Here is a 26,414-nt window from a genome sequence, read left to right as displayed (position 1 = left end):
GTGGAATTGAGGTTTTAAGAGTGGAAGAGAGGGAGGAAGATGAGGTGCGAGAGAGTGAGAAAAATTATGTGGAAGAGTAGGAGAGAGTGGAAGTGGAAAACAGTGCGGAATTGAGGTTTTAAGAGCGGAAGAGAGGGAGGAAGATGAGAATTATGTGGAAGAGTAAGAGAGAGTGGAAGTGGAAGACTGTGGAATTGAGGTTTTAAGAGTGGAAGAGAGGGAGGAAGATGAGGTGCGAGAGAGCAAGAAAAATCATGTGGAAGAGTAGGAGAGAGTGGAAGTGGAAGACAGTGTGGAATTGAGGTTTTAAGAGTGGAAGAGAGGGAGGAAGATGAGGTGCGAGAGAGCGAGAAAAATTATGTGGAAGAGTAGGAGAGAGTGGAAGTGGAAGACAGTGCGGAAATGAGGTTTTAAGAGCGGAAGAGAGAGGGCGGAATGAAGTGACGGAGAGGGAGAAGTAAGGTCAGTAAGGGAGTAGAAGGAACAGAAAGGACATAGGGCGACCCCATCCTTACTTTGGGAGACTGAGGAGAGGTATTGATGCCAGGAAGGAAGAGAAGACCATAGAGGAAGGGTTGAAACTGAGAGAGAGGAAGACTTTACATATCTCCATCTCATAGCACCAGTAGGCTCTCTTGAGGGGCCTGGTGATTCCTTGGCCCCAGTCCGATAGCGGCACAGGCGAATTTTATTTTTAGTCGGTACCCTGACATGTGACTCTTGCTCGGTTGCGACGGCACGAAGCGAACAAAAGCACTGTCGCTGATCTCTTGGGAATCGCCAATAATTTATGCGTTGATGCAAAAGAACGGAAAAAAAGTCAATCACATTTTTTCCCAGTGGGCGGAAATGTCAGGAGAGTACGTCACATTATAGCCTAGAGGACCGAGCGCCTCGACGTCGTAGCTACGCCGCACCGAGCTTTGTTTACGTCCGAGTGGCTGGGACGGCGCGGATTAATGTTACCGAGTGTCTGGCGGTCAGCGCGTTATGGTTTTGCGGCCTACGATTGTTTTGCTTCTGCTTTCGGAGTTCTAACGCCAAGTCCCACAAGAGTCTGAAAGAGAGAGAGAGAGAAGGTGGCTGTGACTCTAGTGGCTGCCTGTTGTGTGTCACATGTAAAGCAAGTCAGAGCACCAACCTTGCTGCCCTAATGTCATGACTGCATAAAGGGAACTTACTCCGGCCTCCCTGCACGCCAACACACTCCCTCTTGATGCCTGTGACTTGCAGGTTAAGACTTATTCTGCTATTGACGAAATGATGCATATGATACTCTGGGTGATCACGTTCTCTACAGGTTAAGTACAGACAAGTGATGGAGTGCATAAAAACAAGTAAATAATCACTGAAAACTCTGAGTGAGGGAAACTATTAAAACTTTCAATTAAAACTGATTCTGCTATTGACGAAATGATGCATATGATACTCTGGGTGATCACGTTCTCTACAGGTTAAGTACGTACAAGTGATGAAGTGCATAAAAGCAAGTAAAAAATTATTGAAAACTCTGATATTAAAACTGTCGATTAAAATACTGATTCTGCCATAGACGGAATGATGAATGTAACAATTTGGATGATCACATAATCTAAACAAGCTATACAGAGTGATGGAGTGAATAAAATGAAGCAAATGGTGAAGGAAATGATGAAAACCTTGCCGATTTAGACCTATTTTGACGTACTAGTTAAAATGATGCATAGATTAACAGGGAGCACAACATCCCCAGCATACATTAGGCTAGTGTGCTATCAGAGGAGCCTTCAATAGCACCCACTCACTCACTCACAAGGACTCAGGAACACACATGGAGGTACAATTGGTGGAGTTGACATCAGCCCAATTAAGTGGATCCACCTGAGCTCTGTCATTTTCACGGCCAGGTGTTGTCAGGTCAGGCTCCCTCTTAACCCGGTAGCACCGACGGGGCAAATTTGTGGCTTTACCGTGTAGCAGCAACGGGGCAAATTTGTGGCTTTACCGTGTAGCAGCAATGGGCCAAATTTGTGGCTTTACCGTGTAGCAGCAATGGGCCAAATATGTGGCTTTACCGTGTAGCAGCAACGGGCCAAATTTGTGGCTTTACCGTGTAGCAGCAACGGGCCAAATTTGTGGCTTTACCGTGTAGCAGCAACGGGCCAAATTTGTGGCTTTACCGTGTAGCAGCAACGGGCCAAATTTGTGGCTTTACCGTGTAGCAGCAACGGGCCAAATTTGTGGCTTTACTGTGTAGCAGCAACGGGCCAAATTTGTGCCATGATTTCAACCCCCCAAAGCAGATGATGCATAAAATGATCACAAATACGTTGATACATATTATGAAATGGTTTGTGTGAGTGATGATTTTTTTCTTCTTTTTTTTTTTTCATTTTTCTCGCTTAGAGGGACCATTAAGAATCATGATCCCCGCAGCTACTGGGTTAATGGGCTCGGCCAGGCTTGCCCACCCCCCTCTTTTGGCCGTAAATTTGACAGTTCGTTGGCTTCACCTCGATGAATGGGATTAGTGGGCCGTGTCGACTCCGCCAATTCTACCTCCGTGGGAACACATGATCAAAGACTCTATTCCTAAACTTAAATTACCAAAGTGAAAAATTACATCAGAGTTAATTAATAAATAACTCTTGGCTTAACATTACAAAGGGCAACAACAACAACAACAACAACAACAATAGGAGTTTGACGAGTTAGTTCAAAGAGAAGACATAATGCAGTTGTGCAGGAGTAAAAAAAAATGGATATAAATTAACATAAAAAACAGTGCAGTAGATTATAATATGGGAGTGAAAATGTGGATAATCTCGGGTTAAAACCACCACCAAAGGCAACCAAAGTAACCACACTCGGAGGCTTATAGAACACAGGGATATGGCAGAACCCAAGCCCAAGCAACCACTGATACCCAAGACCTCCTCCCATGTCTGTCTGTTTCGGCAATTTTGGGTTAACACCACCACCAAAGGCAACCAAAGTAACCAGACTCGGAGGCTTATAGAACACAGGGACACAGCGGAACTCAAGCCCTAGCAACCACTGATACCCATGACCTCCTCCCATGTCTGTCTGTTTCGGCAATCTCGGGTTAACGAAGGCAACCAAAGTAACCAGACTCGGAGGCTTATAGAACACAGGGACGCAGTGGAACTCAAGCACTAGCAACTATTGACAACCGAGATCTGTGCCTATGTCTGTTTCGGCTAGAGATCGGAGCTATACAAAAAGGTCAAGGCATCTATTCGACCTAATGACCTATGGACCTAACCTGATCACTCTTTCACAATCTTCCAGTCTTCTACATGTATGGGATGAAGGATCGGATGAGGATGGATGTGAATGAGGATTGAGAAGTGGGTTATCAGAAGACGAAGTGAAGAGTTATGATAAAAAGCAAAAATATAGATGCAACGAGATGGGAGAAATGTGAATAACTGTCGGAATAGAAAGACTCGCATAATCTACACAAGTTATTCAATGATGGAGAAGCAAATAGTGAAGGAAATTATGGAAAACCTTGCCGATTAAGACCAATTTTGCTACACTGGTTAAAACAATGTGTATGATAATTTGGGCGCTCACATATTCTGCACAAGTAAGGCAGTAATGGAGGAGGTTAAAGAAGCTAAATGGTGAAGGAAAATATGAAAAACCTTGCTGATTAAGACCAATTTTGCTACACTGGTTAAAATGATGCAGAACAATTTGGGTGATCATATAATCTGCACAAGTAAGGCAGTGATGGAGGAGGTTAAAGAAGCTAAATGGTGAAGGAAAATATGAAAAACCTTGCTGATTAAGACCAATTTTGCTACACTGGTTAAAATGATGCAGAACAATTTGGGTGATCATATAATCTGTACAAATGAGGCAGTAATAGGATGCTAGAGGAAGCTAAATAGTGAAGAAAATCATTAAAACCTTCACAATTAAGACCAATTTTGCTGCACTACTTAAAATAATGTGTATAATAATTTGGGCGCTCACAGTCTGCATAAGCGAGGCATTAATGGAGTATATTAAGAGAAGCAAATGGTGAGGGAAATTATGAAAAACCCTTGCCGATTAAGACCAATTATACTGCACTAGTTAAAATGATGCATATAACAACTTGGGTGCTCACAAATTATTATATACAAAAAGATAGGACATAGGGAAACACCATCCTTGCTTTGGGAGACAGAAGAGAGGAAGTGAGGCGAACAGGGATGAGAGAAGAGCATAGAGGAAGGGTTGAAACTGAGAGAGGAAGACTTTACATATGTCCATCTTACAGCACCAGTAGACTGTAATTTGCACAAGTCAGGCAGTAATGGAGGAGGTTAGAGAAAGAAAATGGTGGAGAAAACTATTAAAGACCTTGCTGATTAAGACCAATTTTGCTACACTATTTAAAATGAAGCATAGAACAACTTGGGCGATTACATTCTTGCCATCTAAGGCCATCTATAAGTCCTCTGTTTATGCCTTCCAATACTAAATGGTTCCTCAGTCTAATACTACTAATGCCCCTTGGGATAACTTAAAACTATTATTGTCATTAAGCGTCCGGCAGTAACATATCCCCTTGCTCCCTCAAAGACATATCCCTGGGCACAGAGTGAGGATGTGTGTGTGCTAGGATCAAAGTGTGAGCCGTGGGCAGACCTTGAGCTGTCGATTACTACTCTACACTGAGGAACGCTACCCGAAATATGCAGAGGAAAGTGGATCAGTGGTTTTGTAAGTGGCTGGTCATAGAGGGTGAGTGTAAAAGATTGAAGGCTTCACACTGTACTCTGCAGGTCAAGGCTTATGAAACCACCGAGGAACAGAGCCCAAGATATGCAATAGTTAAGTGGACCAGTGTTTTTGTAAGTGTCTGGTCAAAGAGGGTGTGTCTGCAAGAACCAAGCCTTTTACACTGTACTCTGCGGGTCAAAGCTTATGAAACCATTGAGGAACAGCCCAAGAAATGCAGAGTTAAGTGGATCAGTGTTTTTGTAAGTGTCTGGTCAAAGAGGGTGTGTCTGCAAGAACCAAGCCTTCACACTGTACTCTGCGGGTCAAAGCTTATGAAACCATTGAGGAACAGAGCCCAAGAAATGCAGAGTTAAGTGGATCAGTGTTTTCGTCAGTGTCTGGTCATAATGGGTGAGTCTGCAAGAACCAAGCCTTTTACACTGTACTCTGCGGGTCAAAGCTTATGAAACCACCGAGGAACAGAGCCCAAGAAATGCAGAGTTAAGTGGATCAGTGTTTTCGTAAGTGTCTGGTCAAAGAGGGTGTGTCTGCAAGAACCAAGCCTTCACACTTTAACCTGCATATCAAGACTTTCAAAACTACCACTCCGAGAGGCAAAATATATCATGTATGGTTACTGAAGGTGCTCAAAGGCCAGAGAGCAATGTATGAGACAACATTACACCATTGAACGGACTATAGACACACATATAAACATCACACGAGTTGTAAATTCAGGGTTTTCTCTCCCTCAAATACCAACAGCAAGTGGTCCCTGTGTCTAAGCAAGGAGCATTAGATAGGCCACAAGGTATCTGAACCCATACAGCATCCCAAACATCCTCATCCCTTCTTTGGCCATACAGAATTAGACCCTTTCTCATAACTTCATAAGAGGGGCAACTATCCTGAGCAAGGAGGATTAGATGAGGTTCAAACTCCCTCTCTGGTCATACAGAATCCCATATAATCTCATCCCCTCTTTGCCCATACAGAATTAGACCCTTTCTCATAATTTCATAAGAGGGGCAACTATTCTGAGCAAGGAGGATTAGATGAGGTTCAAACTCCCTCTTAGGTCATACAGAATCCCATATAATCTCATCCCCTCTTTGCCCATACAGAATTAGACCCTTTCTCATAACTTCATAAGAGGGGCAACTATTCTGAGCAAGGATGATTAGATGAGGTTCAAACTCCCTCTTAGGTCATACAGAATCCCATATAATCTCATCCCCTCTTTGCCCATACAGAATTTGACCCTTTCTCATAATTTCATAAGAGGGGCAACTATTCTGAGCAAGGAGGATTAGATGAGGTTCAAACTCCCTCTCAGGTCATACAGAATCCCATATAATCTCATCCCCTCTTTGCCCATACAGAATTAGACCCTTTCTCATAACTTCATAAGGGGGGCAACTATTCTGAGCAAGGAGGATTAGATGAGGTTCAAACTCCCTCTTAGGTCATACAGAATCCCATATAATCTCATCCCCTCTTTGCCCATACAGAATTAGACCATTTCTCATAATTTCATAAGAGGGGCAACTATTCTGAGCAAGGAGGATTAGATGAGGTTCAAACTCCCTCTTAGGTCATACAGAATCCCATATAATCTCATCCCCTCTTTGCCCATACAGAATTAGACCATTTCTCATAACTTCATAAGAGGGGCAACTATTCTGAGCAAGGAGGATTAGATGAGGTTCAAACTCCCTCTTAGGTCATTCAGAATCCCATATAATCTCATCCCCTCTTTGCCCATACAGAATTAGACCATTTCTCATAACTTCATAAGGGGGGTGACTTTTTCAAGGGAAGTTTTGTGTGTACCCTACCTCCTCCTCCTCCTCCTTCTCCTCTTCAAGCCCCCTCACAGCCAAGAGTTGATATACAAAAAACACAACCATGCAGGACTTTGATGCAGGCCACAGGGCAGACACAAACCTTGGTCACATTACAGAAACAGAGATACAAAATCCAGCTACGTCAAAACAAAGAGCGAGGCAAAATAATAAGCAACAAAGGAGTATGGATAAATAGCTTTCTGTGAGCAAACCTAACTTAACCTAACCTAACTGATAGATCTGAAATGCCTGAAGTAAATGAGGGATTGAATAGCTTGAAGGACCCTAATGTTGTCTCTGCCCCACCAGTGAAAGCCTTTCCTAACCTAACTCCTACATCTGGAATGCCTGAAGTAAATGAGGGATTGAATAGCTTGAAGGACCCTAATGTTGTCTTTGCCCCACCAGTGATAGCCTTTCCTAACCTAACTCCTACATCTGGAATGCCTGAAGTAAATGAGGGATTGAATAGCTTGAAGGACCCCAATGTTGTCTTTGCCCCACCAGTGAAAGCCTTTCCTAACCTAACTCCTACATCTGGAATGCTTGAAGTATATGAGGGATTGAATAACTTGAAGGGGCCAACTGTTGTCTGGAATTGTTGAAGTATATGAGGGATTGAATAGCTTGAAGGGGCCAACTGTTGTCTGGAATTGTTGAAGTATATGAGGGATTGAATAGCTTGAAGGGGCCAACTGTTGTCTGGAATTCTTGAAGTATATGAGGGGTTGAATAGCTTGAAGGACCCAACTATTGCCTTCATCCCAGCAATGAAAACCTTTGAAGACCTACCATAACCCAGAGAGATATTGCCTCTACTACAATGAATGGGTCTTGAGGGGTCTGTGTGTTGCATATTGACAAGTTGATCTTTCTAGTAATGAATGTTGACAAGGGAGCAAAGTTGTCCCTTCCTCTAAAAAAAACAAATGTCTGGGCTTGTGGAAATAACCGTCCACTCCCACCGAACACTAACCGAAGCCTCTGACCACCACATGGCAACCCTCGAGTGTGAGTGTGGCTAAAAACAACCTTGAGGGAGGGAGGGAACGAGCGAGGGAGCTTCACCACACACCGAAAGCTTTGTGCTGGAATATGTGAGTTGTACAAAGGCAAAAAATACACAACCAAGGGGAGCAGAAGCCAGCAGCCACCAGCCATCAAGACACATGCACCAGTCTCCCCGAAAGAGCTCAGTCTCATCTCAGTCTAGTTCTTAACCCGTCCACTGCGATTGTCATAAATTTTGCCCTCACTGGTAGCCTGGTTAACACATACTCCCAGGTCTTTCTCTGCCTCTGTGGTGGATAGTGGAGTGATATTAGTATGCTGGATATCCCTTCACTGGTAGCCTGGTTAACATATACTCCCAGGTCTTTCTCTGCCTTTGTGGTGGATAGTGGAGTGTTTCCCGTGTGGTATTGGTATGCTGGATATCCCCTCTCAAGGTGCAGGACTTTACGTTTTTCTTCAGTGAATTGTAGCAGCCACTTTTTGTTCCATTCCTGTAGCTTGGTGAGGTCTTCTTGTAGGATATCCACAGTCAAGGGGTTAAGTCACACATCAGAGGACACAGTGAAGGTTAGCAGTTGTATACTCTTCTACATTTTGTCCTTGGTGAAATACACACTAGATCTTTACATAATAAGGACCAAAGAAAAAGTGTCTTTATAAATTCTTGTCTTGTCCTTAGTGAAACGAGTATATGTTTACCTCAATATATCGTGGCATAAGAACCTTTGTCTTTTCTATAATTACTTGAAGTTCACCTAATAAGGACCTCAGAGGAAGGAAGTGTCAATATATTCTTCCACCTTGTCCTCAGTGAAGTTAATCTAAATGTCTTGCCAATACAACTTGACATAAAAAACTCCATCTTTTCTATAATTATTTGCTGTGGTTTCCCCTGGCAACGTTCACCTGATAAGGACCATAGAGGAAGCACATGTATGTCTAGATTCTTCCAGGTCACCCTTACTAAAATTCATATGTTAAGCCAATACAATATGGACTAAAAACATCAATCTTTTCTATAATTCACTGATGTGGTTTCCTGTAGCGAGGGTCGATATATATGGCAGTGAGGTAGTGTGTGTGTGTGTGTGTGTTTATCATTTTCTTATATACATTCCTTGCCACACTTAGAGAATAACTGGTATAGAACTTTTGTCAGTAAGCAATAATATATGCAACAATGTCCTTCCAAAATCTGTTAAAATTGAGTAAATACAGATTTTTGGGGGTGATAACCAGAAAAATCCTTGACTGTTACAAAATTTTGTCTGTAAATATATGTAATAAAATGAATCTATAAGTCTTAGATAAATAACTATAGCTTTTGGGGGTCAGGGATTGGCAGGAGGCATTTCTGGGACCATTATTTCTGTCCCCATTATATCCGGTACCAATACTTCCAGGACCATTATTTCCGGTACCATTATTTCTGGGACCATTATTTCAGGAACCATTATTTCAGGAACCATTATTTCCAGTACCATTACTTCTGGGACCGTTATTTCTGGGACCATTATTTCCGGTACCATTACTTCTGGGACCATTATTTCGGTCACTGCCAGGCCTAGAATCAACCAGTGGAAGGCAACGCTTCACCACACGACTAATCAGACTGCAGAGCTAAAAGACCAAGACCCAGACCGCCAGTAACCCCCAGTGTGCACTCTGGTCTGGGCGCCATAACCAGAAGCCCCCCTCCGACATACAGCAAATAACAGTCTAATATTTCTGCTCTAAGTAAATATATGTAGCAAATGATTTCTGGCATCTACAACAATGACTAAATGATTTCTGCGGACAACAAGTGCAAAGTTCTCAGTCTACTGCAAGTGGTTGGGCGGAAGGTTAAGTTTTTCATCTGTTTCTGGAATGTGTTAGCTTGTGGTATTTCCCCCTACAAAACACTAATGACAGACTTGTTATTTTCTCCTACAAAACCCTCCTGATAGACTTGTTATTTCCTCGTACAAAACCCTCCTGATAGATTTATTTCCTCCTACAAAACCCTCCATCAGCAAGTGTTTGAGTACAAGTTGTCTAGTTTTCCATCTGTGCCTGGAATGTATCGGCCAGACATGTTATTTCCTCCTACAAAATCCTCCAGATAGACTTATTTCCTCCTACAAAACACTCTGTCTGCAAGTGTTTGAATACAAGTTGTCTAGTTTTCCATCTGTGTCTGGAATGTATCGGCCAGACATGTTATTTCCTCCTACAAAATCCTCCAGATAGACTTGTTATTTCCTCCTACAAAACACTCCGTCTGCAAGTGTTTGAGTACAAGTTGTCTAGTTTTCCATCTGTGTCTGGAATGTATCGGCCAGACATGTTATTTCCTCCTACAAAACTTTTTTGATAGACTTGTTATTTCCTCCTACAAAACACTCTGTCTGCAAGTGTTTGAAATCCTCCAGATAGACTTTCCATCTGTGTCTGGAATGTATCAGCCAGACATGTTATTTCCTCCTACAAAACTTTCTTGATAGACTTGTTATTTCCTCCTACAAAACACTCCGTCTGCAAGTGTTTGAGTACAAGTTGTCTAGTTCTCCATCTGCGTCTGGAATGTATCGGCCAGACATGTCATTTCCTCCTACAAAATCCTCCAGATAGACTTGTTATTTCCTCCTACAAAACACTCCGTCTGCAAGTGTTTGAGTACAAGTTGTCTAGTATTTCCTTGTTTCTGTAATGCTAGACTTGTGGTATCTCCTCCTACAAAACTCTTCTGATAGACTTGTTATCTCCTCCTACAAAACCCTCCAGCCGTAAGTGTCTGACTCAAAGTTGTTCAATTTTTCAGTGAACTCAATGCTTCCAACTACACAACACATTGACTACAAGATATTTCCACCTATGACAGCTCCCTTGGTCACCCACTGCTTGATTCAGAAGGTTCGTTTTAATTTCGACAGCACTTTCGTTTTAATTTTCAAGAGGCGTTTCGTAATGCTTTCCCGGTGGATTGCAACATAAGACTGAGCTCTGTGGGGACGAGGAGGAGTAGGAGGTGAAGGAGGAGGAGGAGGAGGAGGAGGAGGAGGAGTGGCAGAAGTAGGAGGAGTAAGGGAGTTTCACGATGAATTGAATTTGGAGTTACCCAGAGTGATGAGGGAGGTGCCCTGGTCAAGAGCCACTTCACCGAGGCCATTCACTGTGATGCCGTTGACCATGTTCACCGCTGAAAGAAGGAAAACATCAATAGGGAGAGGAACAAACCACTGCAGAGTAGGACAGATGCTTCACCTGTTCAACCACTTAACAATCAATCTCTTTCTTCCACTGTTACGGCCACACCAAAGCAACTATCAGGTGAGTTTTGCAGGGTAGCATGCACACACACACACACACCTTCCCCTTCAACCACTTAACAATCCCTTCCTTCCTTTCATTGTTACAGCCACACCAAAACAACTATCAGGTGAGTTTTGCAGGGTAGCACACACACACACACACTCCCCTTCAACCACTTAACAATCCCTTCCTTCCTTTCATTGTTAAAGCCACACCAAAGGCATAATCAGGTAAGTCTTGCACCCTCCACCGCTAGACAAGCCATTCTCTTCACTAATAATAAAAAAAAACAAAGACGAACGAAACAAAGAATGAAAAGATAAAAAATATATAAATGATAGACATTGGGTGACGAAAACAAGACCCCACAGACCCCATAGCCCCCCCCTCACCTTGCTTGGCTCCCTGCGCGTCGACGGTGCCCCAGTAGGACTCGGAGGGTGAGACGGAGTTGTTGCCAGGGGGGGGCTGCGGCGCCACCCCCGTGTAGCGGAAGTACGGGTTCTTGAGGTCCAGGCAGTTGGTGGACACGGTGGTTGTCCCCTCAATCCTCACCTCAATGTTGACGTTGTATGATTGTCTGAGGAAGAAGCGATTGATGGAGGAGGGATTGATGGAGGAAAGGATTGATGGAGGAAGCAATTGATGGAGGAAGGGATTAATGGAGGAAGTGATTGATGGAGGAAGGGATTGATGGAGGAAAGGATTGATGGAGGAAGGGATTGATGGAGGGAATAACACATTGACAAACAGAGATGAGTTACTGATTGATTAGACACTAGCAACTACATGATTGATTAAAAACACATTAGCAGATCAATAAGGGATTGATGGATTGATGACACATTGGCAGACAGATAAATGACACAAGCAGATAGATTACCAGGATATATTAATAGCTAGTAACTTAACAAACTAGCAGATAAGCTTATACTAACACTAGCGGATGAATTAATATCACTAGCAAATATATTAATAGCAGATAAGAGGAGGAGGAGGAGGAGGAGGTGACAGTCTGGTAGGAGATGGAAGCTATACTTAACTCTTCATATTGTTACAAGTTAAGAAGAGGAGGAGGAGGAGGAGAAGGACAAGAAGAGGATGAAGAGGAGGAGGTAACAGTGAGTCAAGCAAAAAACAAAACCTCATCAATCTCCACTCTAAAACGCGTTCCACACATGTTACAACCCCTTGGCACTCACCTCCTGTTGGCCACCAGCTCCACGATGCCTGTCACCAGCTGCCCTTCCTTCACAAAGATTGGCTTCTCCAGCAGACATCGCACCTGTGGAAGAAGGGAGATAAACAGGGTAAGGCACAGAATATAAGAGGGGGAGAATGGACTATAAGAGACGGTATATAAGGTAGAGAATGGTGTGTAAGGGGTGATTGGTCTTGGTGCCACAAATGCAAGGTCAGGTCAGGTTAAAGGCAGGTCAGAGTAAAAGGTCACGTTAAAAAAATAATGAAAGGGAAAAATGATGAAAAAGAAGGAAAGCGAAACAGTAAACAGATTTTGGTGATGTGAGGCAGGTCAAGGGTCTCTCTCTCACCTGGTACCAGTGGGTGAGCGGCTCCGTGGGGGCGGTGGACAGCCAGACGGTCTGTGTGGAGCCCAGGAACGCCACGTCGAACCAGAAGGCGAGGCCGTGCATTGTACAAGACTTGAGAATGTGGAACTCGAGCGGAATGACTAGCGGATGGAGAGAGGGATCCGTTAGTGTGGCTTAGATTAATACATGGCTGATGACACATAAAACTAGGTCTGTAGCATGTTAACTTAAGCTCTGGTGCCCTGGTGTGATTTCCATAGCCCAAAAAGGAGTTCAATCGGATTCTAGTGAGTGGTATCTTAGGTTCACGGTACAGAGGGTCAAACTATCACTAGGGTTATAAAACTACCCCTGGAAATACCCACAACTTCCATGAATGCCTTGTCCAATATGTGCTTGGGGTTCATGGTACAGAAGAAGGGTCAAACTATCACTAGGGTTATAAAACTACCCCTGGAAATACCCACAACTTCCATGAATGCCTTGTCCAATATGTGCTTGGGGTTCATGGTACAGAAGAAGGGTCAAACTATCACTAGGGTTATAAAACTACCCCTGGAAATACCCACAACTTCCATGAATGCCTTGTCCAATATGTGCTTGGGGTTCATGGTACAGAAGAAGGGTCAAACTATCACTAGGGTTATAAAACTACCCCTGGAAATACCCACAACTTCCATGAATGCCTTGTCCAATATGTGCTTGGGGTTCATGGTACAGAAGAAGGGTCAGACTACCACCAGGGTCATAAAACTACCCCTGGAAATGGCCAGAACTCCCATGAAAGCCTTGTCAAATATGTGTGCTTGGGATTCATGGTACAGAAGGCTGACACTACCACTAGGGTCATATAACTACCCCTGGAAATGCCCACAACTCCTACAAAAGCCTAGTCAAATACGTGTACTAGGGGTTGATATGTTTAAGAAAATGACCACAATCTTTCTCTCCCTTCCTCTCCCTTTCCTATCCTTTTAACACCTTGCTTCTCCTTCCCTCCATCCCTTACCCAGGTGGTGTAGGTCCTTCTCCTCGGCCGTCATGAAGTCCAGGGAGTAACGGATGGACTTGGCGAGGCAGATACCGATGTCAAAGGTGTCCACGATGGGTTGGCGGAGGTACTCATTGAGCGCCTGTTCCCGCAGCTGGCATAGGTCAACGCCGTGGAAACAGTTCTGGTACCTGGACCCCAAAACAACATTAATACTACACAGAAATAAATACTTGTACACTAATAGCGCTCACCTGATGCGGAAAGACACCAAAACCTCCCTTAGCAGTAGAGACATAGTATGGGTTTATGGATAGATAGGGAAGAGATTGAGATTAAGTATAAGTGTATAGACAGACTGACAGACAAGAGCTAGAGATTTAGAATGTGTTTAAAGATAGACTGAGGGAATGATCAGAGAAATATGCATGGGAGGTTAAATATGGGAGTATACAGACAGACAGACAAGAGATAGGGCACGTTAGCTGACCAGAAGTTACCTATAAGTGATTAACAGTAAGCAGCTTGAATCTGACTAATGTGTATAGGAAGTTCAATATGGGTGTTTAGACAGAAAGACAGGAGATAGATGTTTAGTATGAGGGCACAGACAGACAGAGGGACAAGAAATAACCTACATTGACTCACCAGAAGTTAGCTATGAGTGAATAATTATATGGAGAGTTAGACAAAGCTTGAATCTGACTAATGTGTATGGGTGTATAGATAAGAAGACAAGAGATATAAGTTTAGCATAGGAGTACAAACAAACAGATTGACATGAGATAGGTCACGTTTGCTCACCAGAAGTTTGCCTTGTTGAGCTGTTCGTAGTAGAGCGCCTCATCATTGAACGGCGCCACATGGAGGTCGCCGCGGGAGGGGAACATGCGTCCATTAGGGTTGAGCCACTTCTTAGCGTGCAGATAAGTCTCCAGCATACGCTCATTGTACAGCATGTAACCCATTGGCTCAGAGATGATCATGTCCACGGTCTCCGGCAGGTCAATCTCCTCGATCTTCCCCGCGATGACCTGAATTGTCTCCTGAAGGTTGTTGGCGCGGACCAGCATCTGTGGGAATGGTGTTGCTGTTGTTGTTATCATTGGAGATGAAGGGAAGAAGAGGTCGGGAGAGGAAAAGGGAGGAGGAGGAGGAGGAGGAAGAGAACGGCCACCCTCTTCATCCATTATTGTTATTGTTATTACTTTTATTATCATTATTGTAAGAGGAAGAGAAGAAGGAGGAGGAGGAGGAGGAAAATCTCTCTCTCTCTATCCAGACCTCACACACACACACACACACACACACATGAGCCCCGACACCCACCTCGCAGTGCTGTGCCATGGACGAGGCCTCAACGGCGTACACCTTGCGCGCCCCGGCCTGCGCAGCGAAGAATGAGAGGATGCCCGAGCCGGCGCCCACATCCAGCACCACCTTGTCCCGGAAGTCACTCATGTTGGAAAGGATGGCTCGCTGGTACGTCCCTGTCCTGATGTAGTCCTGAGGGGCACAGATAGGTTAGGTTAGGTTAGAGAGATACATAGAGGGGGAGTAAGTGAGGGTTGTGTTAGGGGATAGAAGTGTATTATGAGTCCAAACAACTATTTCTGAGGCTCCTGTATCTCTTTCTCTGGTATGTTCCTGTCCTGATGTAGTCCTGAGGGGCAGAGATACATAGAGGGAGAGTAAGTGAGGGTTGTGTTAAGGGATAGAAGTGTATTATGATTCTGAACAACTATTTCTGAGGCTCCTGTATCTCTTTCTCTGGTATGTTCCTGTCCTGATGTAGTCCTGAGGGGCACAGATACATAGAGGGAGAGTAAGTGAGGGTTGTGTTAAGGGATAGAAGTGTATTATGATTCTGAACAAATATTACTAAGGCTCCTGTATCTCTTTCTCTGGCAAGTTCCTGTCCTGATGTAGTCGTTTGGGGCACAGATAGATAAATAAATATAAAGATAGATATTTATTGCCCATTAAAATACAGTAAGAGCTACAACATATTTCAGTCTCTCATGGACTGCACACACACACACACACAGGGGAGATTAAGTGAGAGTTGGGCTGAGTTGAAGGCTAGGAATGTATTGATTCAGGACATATACTACTAAGGGTCTCTCTCTCTCTCTCTCTCTCTCTCTCTCTCTCTCTCTCTCTCTCTCTCTCTCTCTCTCACCTGCATCATGTTCTGTTGCTGTGACAGGTAACTGTAGAACTGCAAAAGAAAGACTGGGTTAGGAGACTTTTTTTCCCATATTATAATGCTGACATGCATATAATGATAATGCGTTGTACAAGAAGAAGAAGAAGAGGAGGAGGAAGAATGTGTGGCTCACCTGGAAATACTGTGTTGCGCTTGAGTCGTCGGTCCTCTCGTTAAACACGGACACCTCCTTGCCTTGTCTCATCTTGAATATGATTGTGTGAAACCTTCTTGAGTCTGGCCGGGACAGAGAATGATGAATAAGAAAATTGTGTACATACATATTTGGCATTATATAAAGAGGAGAGGGCTAAATGTCAATACTGTATTTATCTTCAACATTTAACCCGGTAGCAGCGATGGGCCAAATTTGTGGCTTTACCGTGTATCAGCGACGAGCCAAATTTGTGGCTTTACCGTGTAGCAGCGACGGGCCAAATTTGTGCCATGATATAAACCCCAAAAAATAGATGATACATAATCTGATCACATATTCTTTGATATATATTATGAAATGGTTTGTGTGAGGGGTGATTTTTTTCTCATTTTTCTCGCTTGGAGGGACCATAAAGAAACATGATCCCCGCTGCTACCGGGTTAAGGACACCCAAATATTGCATTTACCTGATTCAGTGGCGAAGGTAAAGACAAGGTCCTCGTGGTTCGATGCAAATATATACGACTTCGTCCCCAGCCGGCAGCACTCAGACTTGGCATCAATGGGGATCTCCAGGACACAGAGCCCACCTGCGAACCATGGCCAGGGTGATGATGGTGGTGATAATGGTGATGGAGAAGTACAAATACCCTAAGTTCATCATCAGCCATTTACATACCTAAGACACAGGGCAATGAGGATAAACTGAATAAACAGTAAGAATAATATTATACTACTGACTACTACCATTATCTTCATCACCCACTAAAGAAGAACCACTACAAAATATCACCACCACTACTACTACTACTACTACTACTACTACCATCACTATTACAACTACAGGCTACTTATACTACTTTATAGACTACTGACTACTTATGCCTTACTTGTCCTGGCAAATCTACAGAATTACACCTACTGAGCCAGGATACAAGATAGGGAAGAGTGCATAAAGTAAATCTTATCTAAGTAAATTATAAGCCACAAAGATGTCCCTCGCACTGGGTAAACCTCTAGAATAACACCCAAGTGATTAAAGGCTATAGACAGGCCTTATACAGTGGCTAAATCTTATATGGTGACCTGTTTAGTGTTACTGGTTAATTATATATGTGCAAGAGTACTTAATATAGCACTAACATCTCCCTCGCACTGGGTAAACCTCTAGAATAACACCCAAGTGATTAAAGGCTATAGACAGGCCTTATTCAGTGGCTAAATCTTATATGGTGACCTGTTTAGTTACTGGTTAATTATACATGTGCAAAAGAGTACTTAATATAGCACTAACATCTCCCTTGCACTGGGTAAACCTCTAGAATAACACCCAAATTATTAACAGATATATACACGGGCTTTATTCAGTGGGTAAATCTTATATGGTGACCTGTTTAGTGTTACTGGTTAATTATATATGTGCAAAAGAGTACTTAATATAGCACTAACATCTCCCTCGCACTGGGTTAACCTCTAGAATAACACCCAAGTGATTAAAGGCTATAGACAGGCCTTACACAGTGGGTAAATCTTATATGGTGACCTGTTTAGTGTTACTGGTTAATTATATATGTGCAAGAGTACTTAATATAGCACTAACATCTCCCTCGCACTGGGTAAACCTCTAGAATAACACCCAAATTATTAACAGATATATACACAGGCTTTATTCAGTGGCTAAGTCTTATATGGTGACCTGTTTAGTGTTACTGGTTAATTATATATGTGCAAGAGTACTTAATATAGCACTAACATCTCCCTCGCACTGGGTAAACCTCTAGAATAACACCCACATGACTACAGGCTATACACACAGGCTTTATTCAGTGCTTTAGCCCTAAGTGGTGACCTATTTAGAGTTACTGGTTAATTATCTACCTGGGCCTCCCTAATTACCCTTAATCAGGTGACCCTCACAGTAAGACAGGTAAACCTCTAGAATAACACCCACATGATTACAGGCTATACACAGGCTTTATTCAGTGCTTTAGCCCTAAGTGGTGACCTAATTATAGTTACTGGTTAATTATCTACCTGGGCCTCCCTAATTACTCATAACCAGGTGGGCAGGAAGTCAAAATACCTGGATAAGCACAAACATACGAACACACACACGACGCCTATACACCTTAGACTAGACTGACTTATTATGGATTTATTTATAAGTTTAGTTCATTATTTATTATTTATATTTAGTAGTAGAAGTAGTAGTAGTAGTAGTAGTTGTTGTTGTAGTAGTAGTAGTAGTAGTAGTGGTGGTGGTGGTGGTGGTAGTAGTAGTAGTGGTAGTAGTAGTAGTAGTAGTAGTAGTAGTAGTAGTAGTAGTAGTAGTAGTAGTAGTAGTAGTAGTAGTAGTAGTAGTTCTTATTTATTGTTATCATTTATTTATTTTTATTTCTCATTGTTATTGTTCGAGTCCCCTCCTCGCCTCGCCGCCCTAACAAAGGTGCGCCATAACGGGTCTCCCAGCGGGCATTACCTTGTCTAACTTTACAGGAGAGGCCGTGGGGGTCATATTCAAGTTTTAATGACACCGGCTCCGGGTATTTGAGTCTCCTGCCGCCGTCCTCGTGCAAAATGTTCACCGTCACCTTCTCGAACTCCCGACTCGACGCCATTTTCCTGCCTCAGCGGCGCAGCGTTGCCAAGGCGGCGCAATAATAGTAGCGATAATAGCACCGCTAGTAGTAGTAGTAGTAGTAGTAGTAGAAGTAGAAGTAGCATATACCATAGTAGCCTATATAACATTGGAAGTTGGCCTCCGATAGCTGACAGGGATGAAAGAGTGGATATGATGGTTAACTCTTGCATTGGGAAGTTGGACAGGACAGGGATGAAAGAATGAAGGCAATGGTTAATTTAAAAAAAAGAAATAGATGTAGTAGTATAGCACGTAGTATCTATAGTAGGATCGAGGAGGAGGAGGAGTAGCAATATATAGTTGTATAAGTAATAGTAGTAGTAGTAGTAGTAGTAGGCTATAGCTGGTCCTGAAGTTCGATTTTGGGCTCAAACTTACTCACTCTCCCATCCAACTCCAGGCGGGTCATATTTCGCCGCCCAAGAACACTAATTTGACAAGGCTTTCGTAGGAGTTGTGGGCATTTCCAGGAGTAGTTCTATGACCCTGGTGATAGTGTGACCCTTCCTCTGTACCATGAACCTGTAGAAACACTCATTAGAACCCGACTGACCCCCTCTTTGACCTTTAGAAATAGCTGATGTGATATGGCAAAGTGTCTTGTAATATCAGCCTGATCCAACCTTTCCTTCTCTCATAACTGACGTAAATTGCTATAAATGAGGATCGAGTCAGTCAGGATCCGATTTAAATTCCCTTCAGTACAGCCCAGGGGTCATATTCCTGCTCGTTTGATCATTATATAAGGATGGTAGAAACAATAAGGGCGACCAAAAACAATACTCCATAGTTTGTTATACCTACCGGGAGACAGGAAAGAAACACGTATACGGCCGGGAAAGACAGCATTAAGAGGAAAATCAAAGGAATATGTGACACTGATGGCAGGTAGGAAGAAAGTAAGGCATGGAATAGATAACAAAGCAGGAGAAGAATGGACGTCACAAAATATATTCATAGTCTGAGCCATTTCAAATTCTTCACGCACTTAAAAGTAGCGGAAAAGGTCCATATACAGAATAATTCAATAATCTTCATGTTTCACCTTATATATTTCAATTTTAAGTCATCCAAGGCAAAAATATGTCTAAAAACGGTGATTTGAACCAGAAATGGAGAAAATAAACCACCATATTGAAAGTAGCGTAGATTGTAAAGCCACGTTTGCGATGGCGATGCTGAGGATGCTGCACATGTTTTGGTCATTATCCTCTGCTAAAGATAAACTAACATGCGAGATCTAAATAAAAAAGCAATGAATATATCTTGACTGGATGAAAATGAACTAAAAACAGCTAAGTTAGGAGACTATTATCGAGCGACAAGTCCTTATATCGCAGCATCCAAGCATCCTCGCCAGATAAATCGATCTTCAAATTTCACCTCAACGCAAGACTGATTCCCACACAAAGAAGGAGATGAATATTCAGGAGAGAGGAGTTTAAAATATGCATCAGGCTGACTATAGACTCGTGTAGCGGCCAGCGTCAAAACATACAAAGACGGGAAGCAATACTCGCGGCTAGTCGATGAGCCTCCCCACAAAAATAATGGAGAGGGGCCGAAATATTATACAAAGAAAATACTAAATGAGGAAAGAAAAACATACGTGGGGACATTAAAAAGGAGAGGAAGCAAAGGATTCTGTTATAAGGGAGATATATAAGGAGATGGACCCGTATTAAACATGTCACCGAAATTGCTCATCGAGTGTCAACAAAGAAGAGGAGGAGGAAGGAAGAGGAGGAAGAGGAGGAAGGAAGGAAGAGGAGGAAGAGAGCAAGCTAAAGAGAAGGATGGTGACCGATGATGAGGAGCTGTCGAGGTAACATTAGAGAGAGAGAGAGAGAGAGAGAGAGAGAGAGAGAGAGAGAGAGAGAGAGAGAGAGAGAGAGAGATTTAATGATTGACTGACTGGGCGACTGACTGACTGACTGGCTGACTGACTGACTGATTGGTTGACTGGTTGACCTCCTCCTCCTCTTCATTAATCCACCCCATACTGCCCCTCTGACCTCAATACCTCCTCCTCCTCCTCTTCCTCCATTAATACACCCCTATACTGCCCCTCTGACCTCATACCTCCTCCTCCTCCTCTTCCTCCATTAATCCACCCCATACTGCCCCTCTGACCTCATACCTCCTCCTCCTCCTCCTCCTCTTCCTCCATTAATACACCCCAATACTGCCCCTCTGACCTCATACCTCCTCATCCTCCTCCTCCTCTTCCTCCATTAATACACCCCAATACTGCCCCTCTGACCTCAATACCTCCTCATCCTCCTCCTCCTCTTCCTCCATTAATCCACCCCATACTGCCCCTCTGACCTCATACCTCCTCATCCTCATCCTCCTCTTCCTCCATTAATCCACCCCATACTGCCCCTCTGACCTCATACCTCCTCATCCTCCTCCTCCTCTTCCTCCATTAATACACCCCAATACTGCCCCTCTGACCTCAATACCTCCTCCTCCTCCTCCTCTTCCTCCATTAATACACCCCAATACTGCCCCTCTGACCTCAATACCTCCTCTCCCCAGGTTGGCGGAGGAGGCGTTGCTGCGTGAGGCTCAGCGCGGGGCCCAGATGGCACAGATCAGCGGGCCGTCTGGATGGTTAAAGTGCCGGCTGCCATCCACAAACAAGACCTTCCTACGCAATACTCTGCTCGGTGAGTCACGCAGCGGACACAAAAAATTACGACAGAATCCTTAAGGTCGTAATCTTGAACCTTTCCGCACCGAAGCATACATTAGGTTAGGCTTTAGTAGGATTTTGGGGCATTTCTAGAGGTAGTTTGACCCTTCTGTACCATGAACCCAAGCACACATATTCGACTTGGCTTTTGTGGGATTTGTGGGCATTTCCAGAGGTAGTTTGACCCTTCTTCTGTACCATGAACTCAAGCACACATATTCGACTTTGCTTTTGTGGGATTTGTGGGCATTTCCAGAGGTAGTTTGACCCTTCTTCTGTACCATGAACCTTAAAACACTCTTGACAGCAGAATCCTTAAGGTCGTAATCTTGAATCTTTCTGACCCAAGCATATATTAGGTTAGGCTTTAGCAGGATTTGGGGCATTCCCAGAGGTGGTTTGCCCCTTCTTCTGTACCATGAACCTTAAAACACTCTTGCCAGCAGAATCCTTAAGGTTGTAATCTTGAACCTTTCCGCACCGAAGCATACATTAGGTTAGGCTTTAGGAGGACGTGGGCATTTCCAGAGGTAGTTTGATCCTTCTTCTGTACCATGAACCTTAAAACACTCTTGACAGCAGAATCCTTAAGGTCATAATCTTGAACCTTTCCGCACCGAAGCATACATTAGGTTAGGCTTTAGTAGGATTTGTGGGCATTTCCAGAGGTAGTTTGATCCTTCTTCTGTACCATGAACCCAAGCACACATGTTCGACTAGACATTTGTGGGCATTTCTGAAGGTAGTTTGACCCTTCTTCTGTATCATGAACCTAAAAAAAACACTCATTACAACCTGACTCATCTCTGTTTCACCCTTTGGAAATAGATGGTGTAAGGCGTAGCAGCATTTGACAATTTCTTACCCGGATGTGGACACGCCCCATCCAAAAAACTGTGCGATGTCTCCAACCAAAACTGCAGCTGATTTTCGTTAAGGTGGTCAGGTGGTTGGCTAATATGGTATCAGTAACAACCGTCATCCATTCCTTTTAAATAGGGAATATATGGATAGATTGAGACACTTAATATGACCACTGCCTTGTCTAATGTAATGTTTTAACACAGGAGCAATGGCCTCGAACCGCGCCAAGGAGCGTCAGGACAGATCCCGGAGCGAGCGAGAGAGAATGAAAAGACAGCAGGAGGAGAGGGAGAGAAACACATACAAGAGACTCTACCTGCACGCCAGCACCAAGAGCAGGAACCATCCGCCTCTGCCGTCACCCGAGACACATGCGAAGGAGGAGAACCACGGCAAGGAGACCAAAGAGAAGAGGAAAGAGAGAGAGAGCTCGAGCCAAGTCTTCATGTGGACGGACTCAGGCCTGGAGCTTACGGGTCATGCCAAGGAGGTGTTGGATTCTAAAAAGAGGAAACTGAGAGACAAGAGCAATGCGGAAAAGAGAGCGAGAGGTGCGGATTCTTCGGTGCTGTCGAGGAATATTAAGTTCGTCCCAGCGAATAGGGAGAAAAAGGATGATAAGAGATAGTCCTGTTAGGCTCGGAAAGTGTTGGGGTACAAAATGAGGAGAAAATGAAAACTCAAACCTAGATGCTAAAGTGCTGTCCAGGAAAATGACTTAGAGAGTACTGAGAGAAAATGAAAACTCAAACCTAGAATTTAAAGTACTGTCCAGGAAAATGACTTAGAGAGTACTGAGAGAAAATGAAAACTCAAACCTAGAATTTAAAGTACTGTTCAGGAAAATGACTTAGAGAGTACTGAGAGAAAATGAAAACTCAAACCTAGATTCTAAAGTACTGTCCAGGAAAATGACTTAGAGAGTACTGAGAGAAAATGAAAACTCAAACCTAGAATTTAAAGTACTGTCCAGGAAAATGACTTAAGAGAGTAGAGAGAAAATGAAAACTCAAACCTAGATTCTAAAGTACTGTCCAGGAAAATGATTAAGAGAGTACACGGAAGGACAATCAAGAACTCTCACCCAGATTCTAAAGTACTGTCCAGGAAAACGACCGACCAGAGAGTACGGAGGGTCACTTTGATGCATAACCACACTCAATTAGTAATATATATATGTCTGAATGTATATGGAACTCCACTCAATTAGTAATATATTATGTCTGAATGTATATGGAGATAGCTAAGTGAGTAGTATTTATTTGGCAAGCCTGTGAGTGTGATTGTAGTATATATGCAGTTTAGGTTAACATCACAATACCTCAGGAAAATATGTAGTTTGACGCAAGATCTTGAAAACCAGCAACAAAGGGATGTTAGTATAGGGTAGCAATGACTGTGTATGTGTGTGTGTGTGTGTGTGTGTGTGTGTGTGTGAGTGAGTGAGTGATTAATTGTTTCTCTACTAAGCAAAGGTTTATTATATATTACGGAGTTACTTACGTGTTATGCCAGACAGTATTACAACGGATATGCACACGTAATGACTGGTTGCTGTAAGTGAGGGCGTGTGTAGTGTCTCTCTGTCCATTGTCACTGTTGCCAGAAATGTGTTCAGCCTACCACTGCGTAAAACCAGAAATAAATTAGTGAAAAATCATCAAGAAGGTGAAAATAAGTACAGAAATACGTGAGTGTGGAGGCCAAGAGAAGGTGACAGGCCGGAACAAGACATAGGAAAAACTGTAATGATAAAAGAATGCTTAATACAGACAAGGTAATTTTAAGAAAGTATTTTAATATCACCTATGGACAGAAATGAGTGAAATTGTGGAGACCAAGAGAAGGTGACAGGAAACAGACAGACCGGAACAAGACAGGAAAAACTGTAATGATAAAAGAATGCTTAATACAGACAAGGTAATTTTAAGAAAGTATTTTAATATCACCTATGGACGGAAGTAAGTGAATAACAGGAAGAGTGGGTATATATATAGGCAGAAGGGTTTACAGCATTCCCACTACAATCATATCTTTTAGGAATGAAGAATCTGGTGTTAAAAATGTCTGTCAGTGGCTTTTTACTTGGTTTTGCTTACGATTTGTCTCCAATCACACACACACACACACACACACAAGGTGGTATCATTAACACTCCATAAGCCTTGAGTTTTTATTTCCTGCAAGCAAATAGTGTAGAATTTGGTGTTAAGAATGTCTGTCAGTGGCTTTTTACTTGGTTTTGCTTATGGTTTGTCCCCAATCACACACACACAAGGTGATATCATTAACACACTCCATAAGCCTTGACTTTTTATTTCCTGCAAGCAAATAGTGTACACAGATGGATGACCAGAGGGGGCGGGCTGCTGGTGCTGCTGCTGCTGGTGGGGCTGTAAGACACTCGCCCCAGGACCAGCCCAAGCCCACCTCACAGCCACCTTACACACACACGGCTCAACCTTCCGTTCTCCATACCAAGATCAGTATGGCTTGTGTATCATTAAAAAAAATAGTCAAAAAATATATCAATAAGACTCCCTCTCATAGTCCCAAGGTGAGAGTGTGTGTGGGGAGGCCCGGGCACGGCTGACACTGCTACATGGAGCCCTTACCCTGCCCGAGACACCCAGCGACGCGAGTGGCAGCTGTGCCCACGCCCTGCCCACACGAGGAACTTGTAAACGTGAAAAACTTGACAATAATCAGTCCCGTGCTACACTCCAATAAAAAAAGCTAATTTGATTACTTGACGGGTCGCACTACTACGCCATTCACTACGTCTTGGCAGGTAAGCTCCGCCCCTTTTCCCCGCTAACTGTGTATCATGTCAGACCAGTCCACAAGCCATGCATCCTTAGCAACTTGCATGTGATCGGTGGATGCTGGGGAAGGTTATATCAAAGGGGTGGCATAGGTAGGGCTTATATGCCAAGGTTAGTGCATGGGGCATTGACGGGAGGGTGTGGTGCATGACGCAGGCTACACCACCCGCTCTGGAGGCAAGCCAATGACGGCCATTCTAGGACTACGGACCACTCGAGTGAAGCTTAAGTTTTTCTCTTACCATAAAAACAGACATTTCATCCTTCTGTATATAGAGTACACCTTGATTACTGATACTGAAGTGTCTGCCTGCTTGCACCGACACCTCCTTTGGTCTAATATGTACAGGAGCTACGAAGCTTGGCGGAGGGTCACCACTATCAACTGGGGTGCCTCCTTGCGACGAGCCTCTCCTCTGGACTCGCCTAACCCGGCAGTAACGAAATAATAAAGGGTAGTAACAAGGACTCCCTCAAAATCACACTCTCCAAAACGTTGCCACAGCGTCTCAACATCATGTTATAAATCGCTGTCCGACTCTGCCCGCTTCCAAAACTTTAACAATAAAACTCCTGAGCCTTGGATAACCTAACCTAGGAAACTCAACTATGTACAGCTGTGCCTCTCCCTCTTCTCACCCAGGCACATCCTCCTCCTCTCCCTCTCTGTCTGTCCTCTTGAGTGAAGCGGAAACAATGAAAACTGTGTGTGTCCTGTTTTGAGACCTGGTCAGCAAATACACTTGCGCCTAAATGTCCAATACATGAAAAATAAATAATGGATCACCAACACAGGAGTAGTGAAGCCTATACATGACAACTATGTACGGTTTTTGACACGGAAATTACACGGGGGATCCAGAGGCCCGCGTGGATGACGACGGAAATGAGCGACGAAACACAGCCAACGAGCGGAGAACACGTACTCCACCCCCTCCATCGACATGCTCGGTTGGCCTCTCATACGCACACACACACATGCACACAGGCACACGGACAGACAAACGCACATGAGTGCTCACACAACCCAACACAGACTGGCAGCAGATGCGGAACGAACGTCGCAAAAACTCCAAGGATCTCCAGCGCATTCGACTGTATTCAGCGGATTAAAAAAATTACATGAGCTGCTGAATAAGCCTCGATAAATATTCCAGCATGGCCTCTGCCGTGCGTGGGAGGGCCCAGGCCGCTCTACCACTCGGTGATGTGGTCGGGTTTGTGGTGGGTCGTCTGCTTCTCCCACATACGCTGGAAGAGCAGCTCCAGGTTGTGGGCGTAGGTCCGGCAGTCGAAGAGAGGGGACTCCATGCGTGCCTTCCACACTTTGGCGCGCGTGGCCTTCAGGCTGAAAGGGACAAGGGCCATTTAGTGCCACTTAAACAAGGAGACATAAGGATAAGAGAGAGCACAAGTTAATGTTCTCATCCATAAGTCTAATATCTGGTGGTAATGTAGACTGGCAGACATCATTATTATCATTATTATTGAGATTTATAGAGGGACAAGGGCCATTTAGTACCACATAAACAAGGACATAAGGACATAGAGAGACTACAAGTTCATGTCCCCATCCCTAATCTCTGGTGGTAATGTAGACTG

General features: G+C 43.7%; 3 protein-coding genes and 2 long non-coding RNA genes across 62 annotated transcripts in view; 3 read left to right on the top strand and 2 right to left on the bottom strand.

Moving 5' to 3' along the window:
* Positions 1–18,413, bottom strand: part of LOC126985343 (histone-arginine methyltransferase CARMER-like) — a 29,952-nt gene extending 11,539 nt beyond the window's left edge. For 3 of the 4 annotated variants that reach the window (XR_007738586.1, XR_007738587.1, XM_050840103.1), the window contains exons 1-11: positions 18,264–18,413; positions 16,252–16,374; positions 15,761–15,864; positions 15,601–15,639; positions 14,748–14,924; positions 14,223–14,491; positions 13,437–13,609; positions 12,428–12,567; positions 12,077–12,159; positions 11,267–11,454; positions 10,681–10,761 (exon numbers count right to left, since the gene is read on the bottom strand). Coding sequence is in view for 2 of the 4 variants with exons in the window: in XM_050840103.1 (XP_050696060.1) it covers positions 10,681–10,761; positions 11,267–11,454; positions 12,077–12,159; positions 12,428–12,567; positions 13,437–13,609; positions 14,223–14,491; positions 14,748–14,924; positions 15,601–15,639; positions 15,761–15,864; positions 16,252–16,374; positions 18,264–18,402 (1,516 nt within the window). In the remaining 2 variants the exon portion in view is untranslated. Of the gene's footprint in view, positions 1–272; positions 1,058–10,680; positions 10,762–11,266; positions 11,455–12,076; positions 12,160–12,427; positions 12,568–13,436; positions 13,610–14,222; positions 14,492–14,747; positions 14,925–15,600; positions 15,640–15,760; positions 15,865–16,251; positions 16,375–18,263 lie in introns of those variants that run through there. The other variant, XM_050840104.1, reaches the window with a different exon arrangement.
* LOC126985345 (uncharacterized) overlaps positions 1–26,414 on the top strand; it is a 74,618-nt gene that overhangs the window by 4,448 nt on the left and 43,756 nt on the right. For 11 of the 50 annotated variants that reach the window (XR_007738589.1, XR_007738593.1, XR_007738595.1 and 8 more), the window contains 2 exons: positions 45–115; positions 200–399. This is a non-coding gene — a long non-coding RNA (uncharacterized LOC126985345). Of the gene's footprint in view, positions 1–44; positions 116–199; positions 9,973–9,998; positions 10,675–26,414 lie in introns of those variants that run through there. The other 39 variants (XR_007738606.1, XR_007738610.1, XR_007738611.1 and 36 more) reach the window with 37 other exon arrangements.
* LOC126985344 (protein POLR1D-like) lies at positions 20,122–22,634 on the top strand. Its single transcript, XM_050840105.1, has 3 exons — positions 20,122–20,250; positions 20,967–21,097; positions 22,191–22,634. Exons 1-3 carry the CDS (start codon positions 20,222–20,224, stop codon positions 22,613–22,615), a joined length of 585 nt encoding a protein of 194 aa, XP_050696062.1. The 5' UTR covers positions 20,122–20,221; the 3' UTR covers positions 22,616–22,634.
* On the top strand, positions 23,003–25,267 carry LOC126985349 (uncharacterized). Its single transcript, XR_007738639.1, has 2 exons — positions 23,003–23,700; positions 23,835–25,267. It is a non-coding gene; the product is annotated as an uncharacterized LOC126985349 (long non-coding RNA).
* Positions 24,288–26,414, bottom strand: part of LOC126985341 (UDP-N-acetylglucosamine--peptide N-acetylglucosaminyltransferase 110 kDa subunit-like) — a 29,148-nt gene continuing 27,021 nt past the window's right edge. For all 6 annotated transcript variants that reach the window (XM_050840094.1, XM_050840096.1, XM_050840097.1 and 3 more), the window contains exon 19: positions 24,288–26,160. In XM_050840094.1, the coding sequence (XP_050696051.1) occupies positions 26,007–26,160 (154 nt within the window). In that variant the 3' untranslated portion in view covers positions 24,288–26,006. The remainder of the gene's footprint in view (positions 26,161–26,414) is intronic.

The sequence above is a fragment of the Eriocheir sinensis genome, chromosome 59, assembly GCF_024679095.1.
Source record: "Eriocheir sinensis breed Jianghai 21 chromosome 59, ASM2467909v1, whole genome shotgun sequence".
NCBI lineage: Eukaryota > Metazoa > Arthropoda > Malacostraca > Decapoda > Varunidae > Eriocheir > Eriocheir sinensis.
This window is presented reverse-complemented; position numbering and strand designations above follow the sequence as displayed.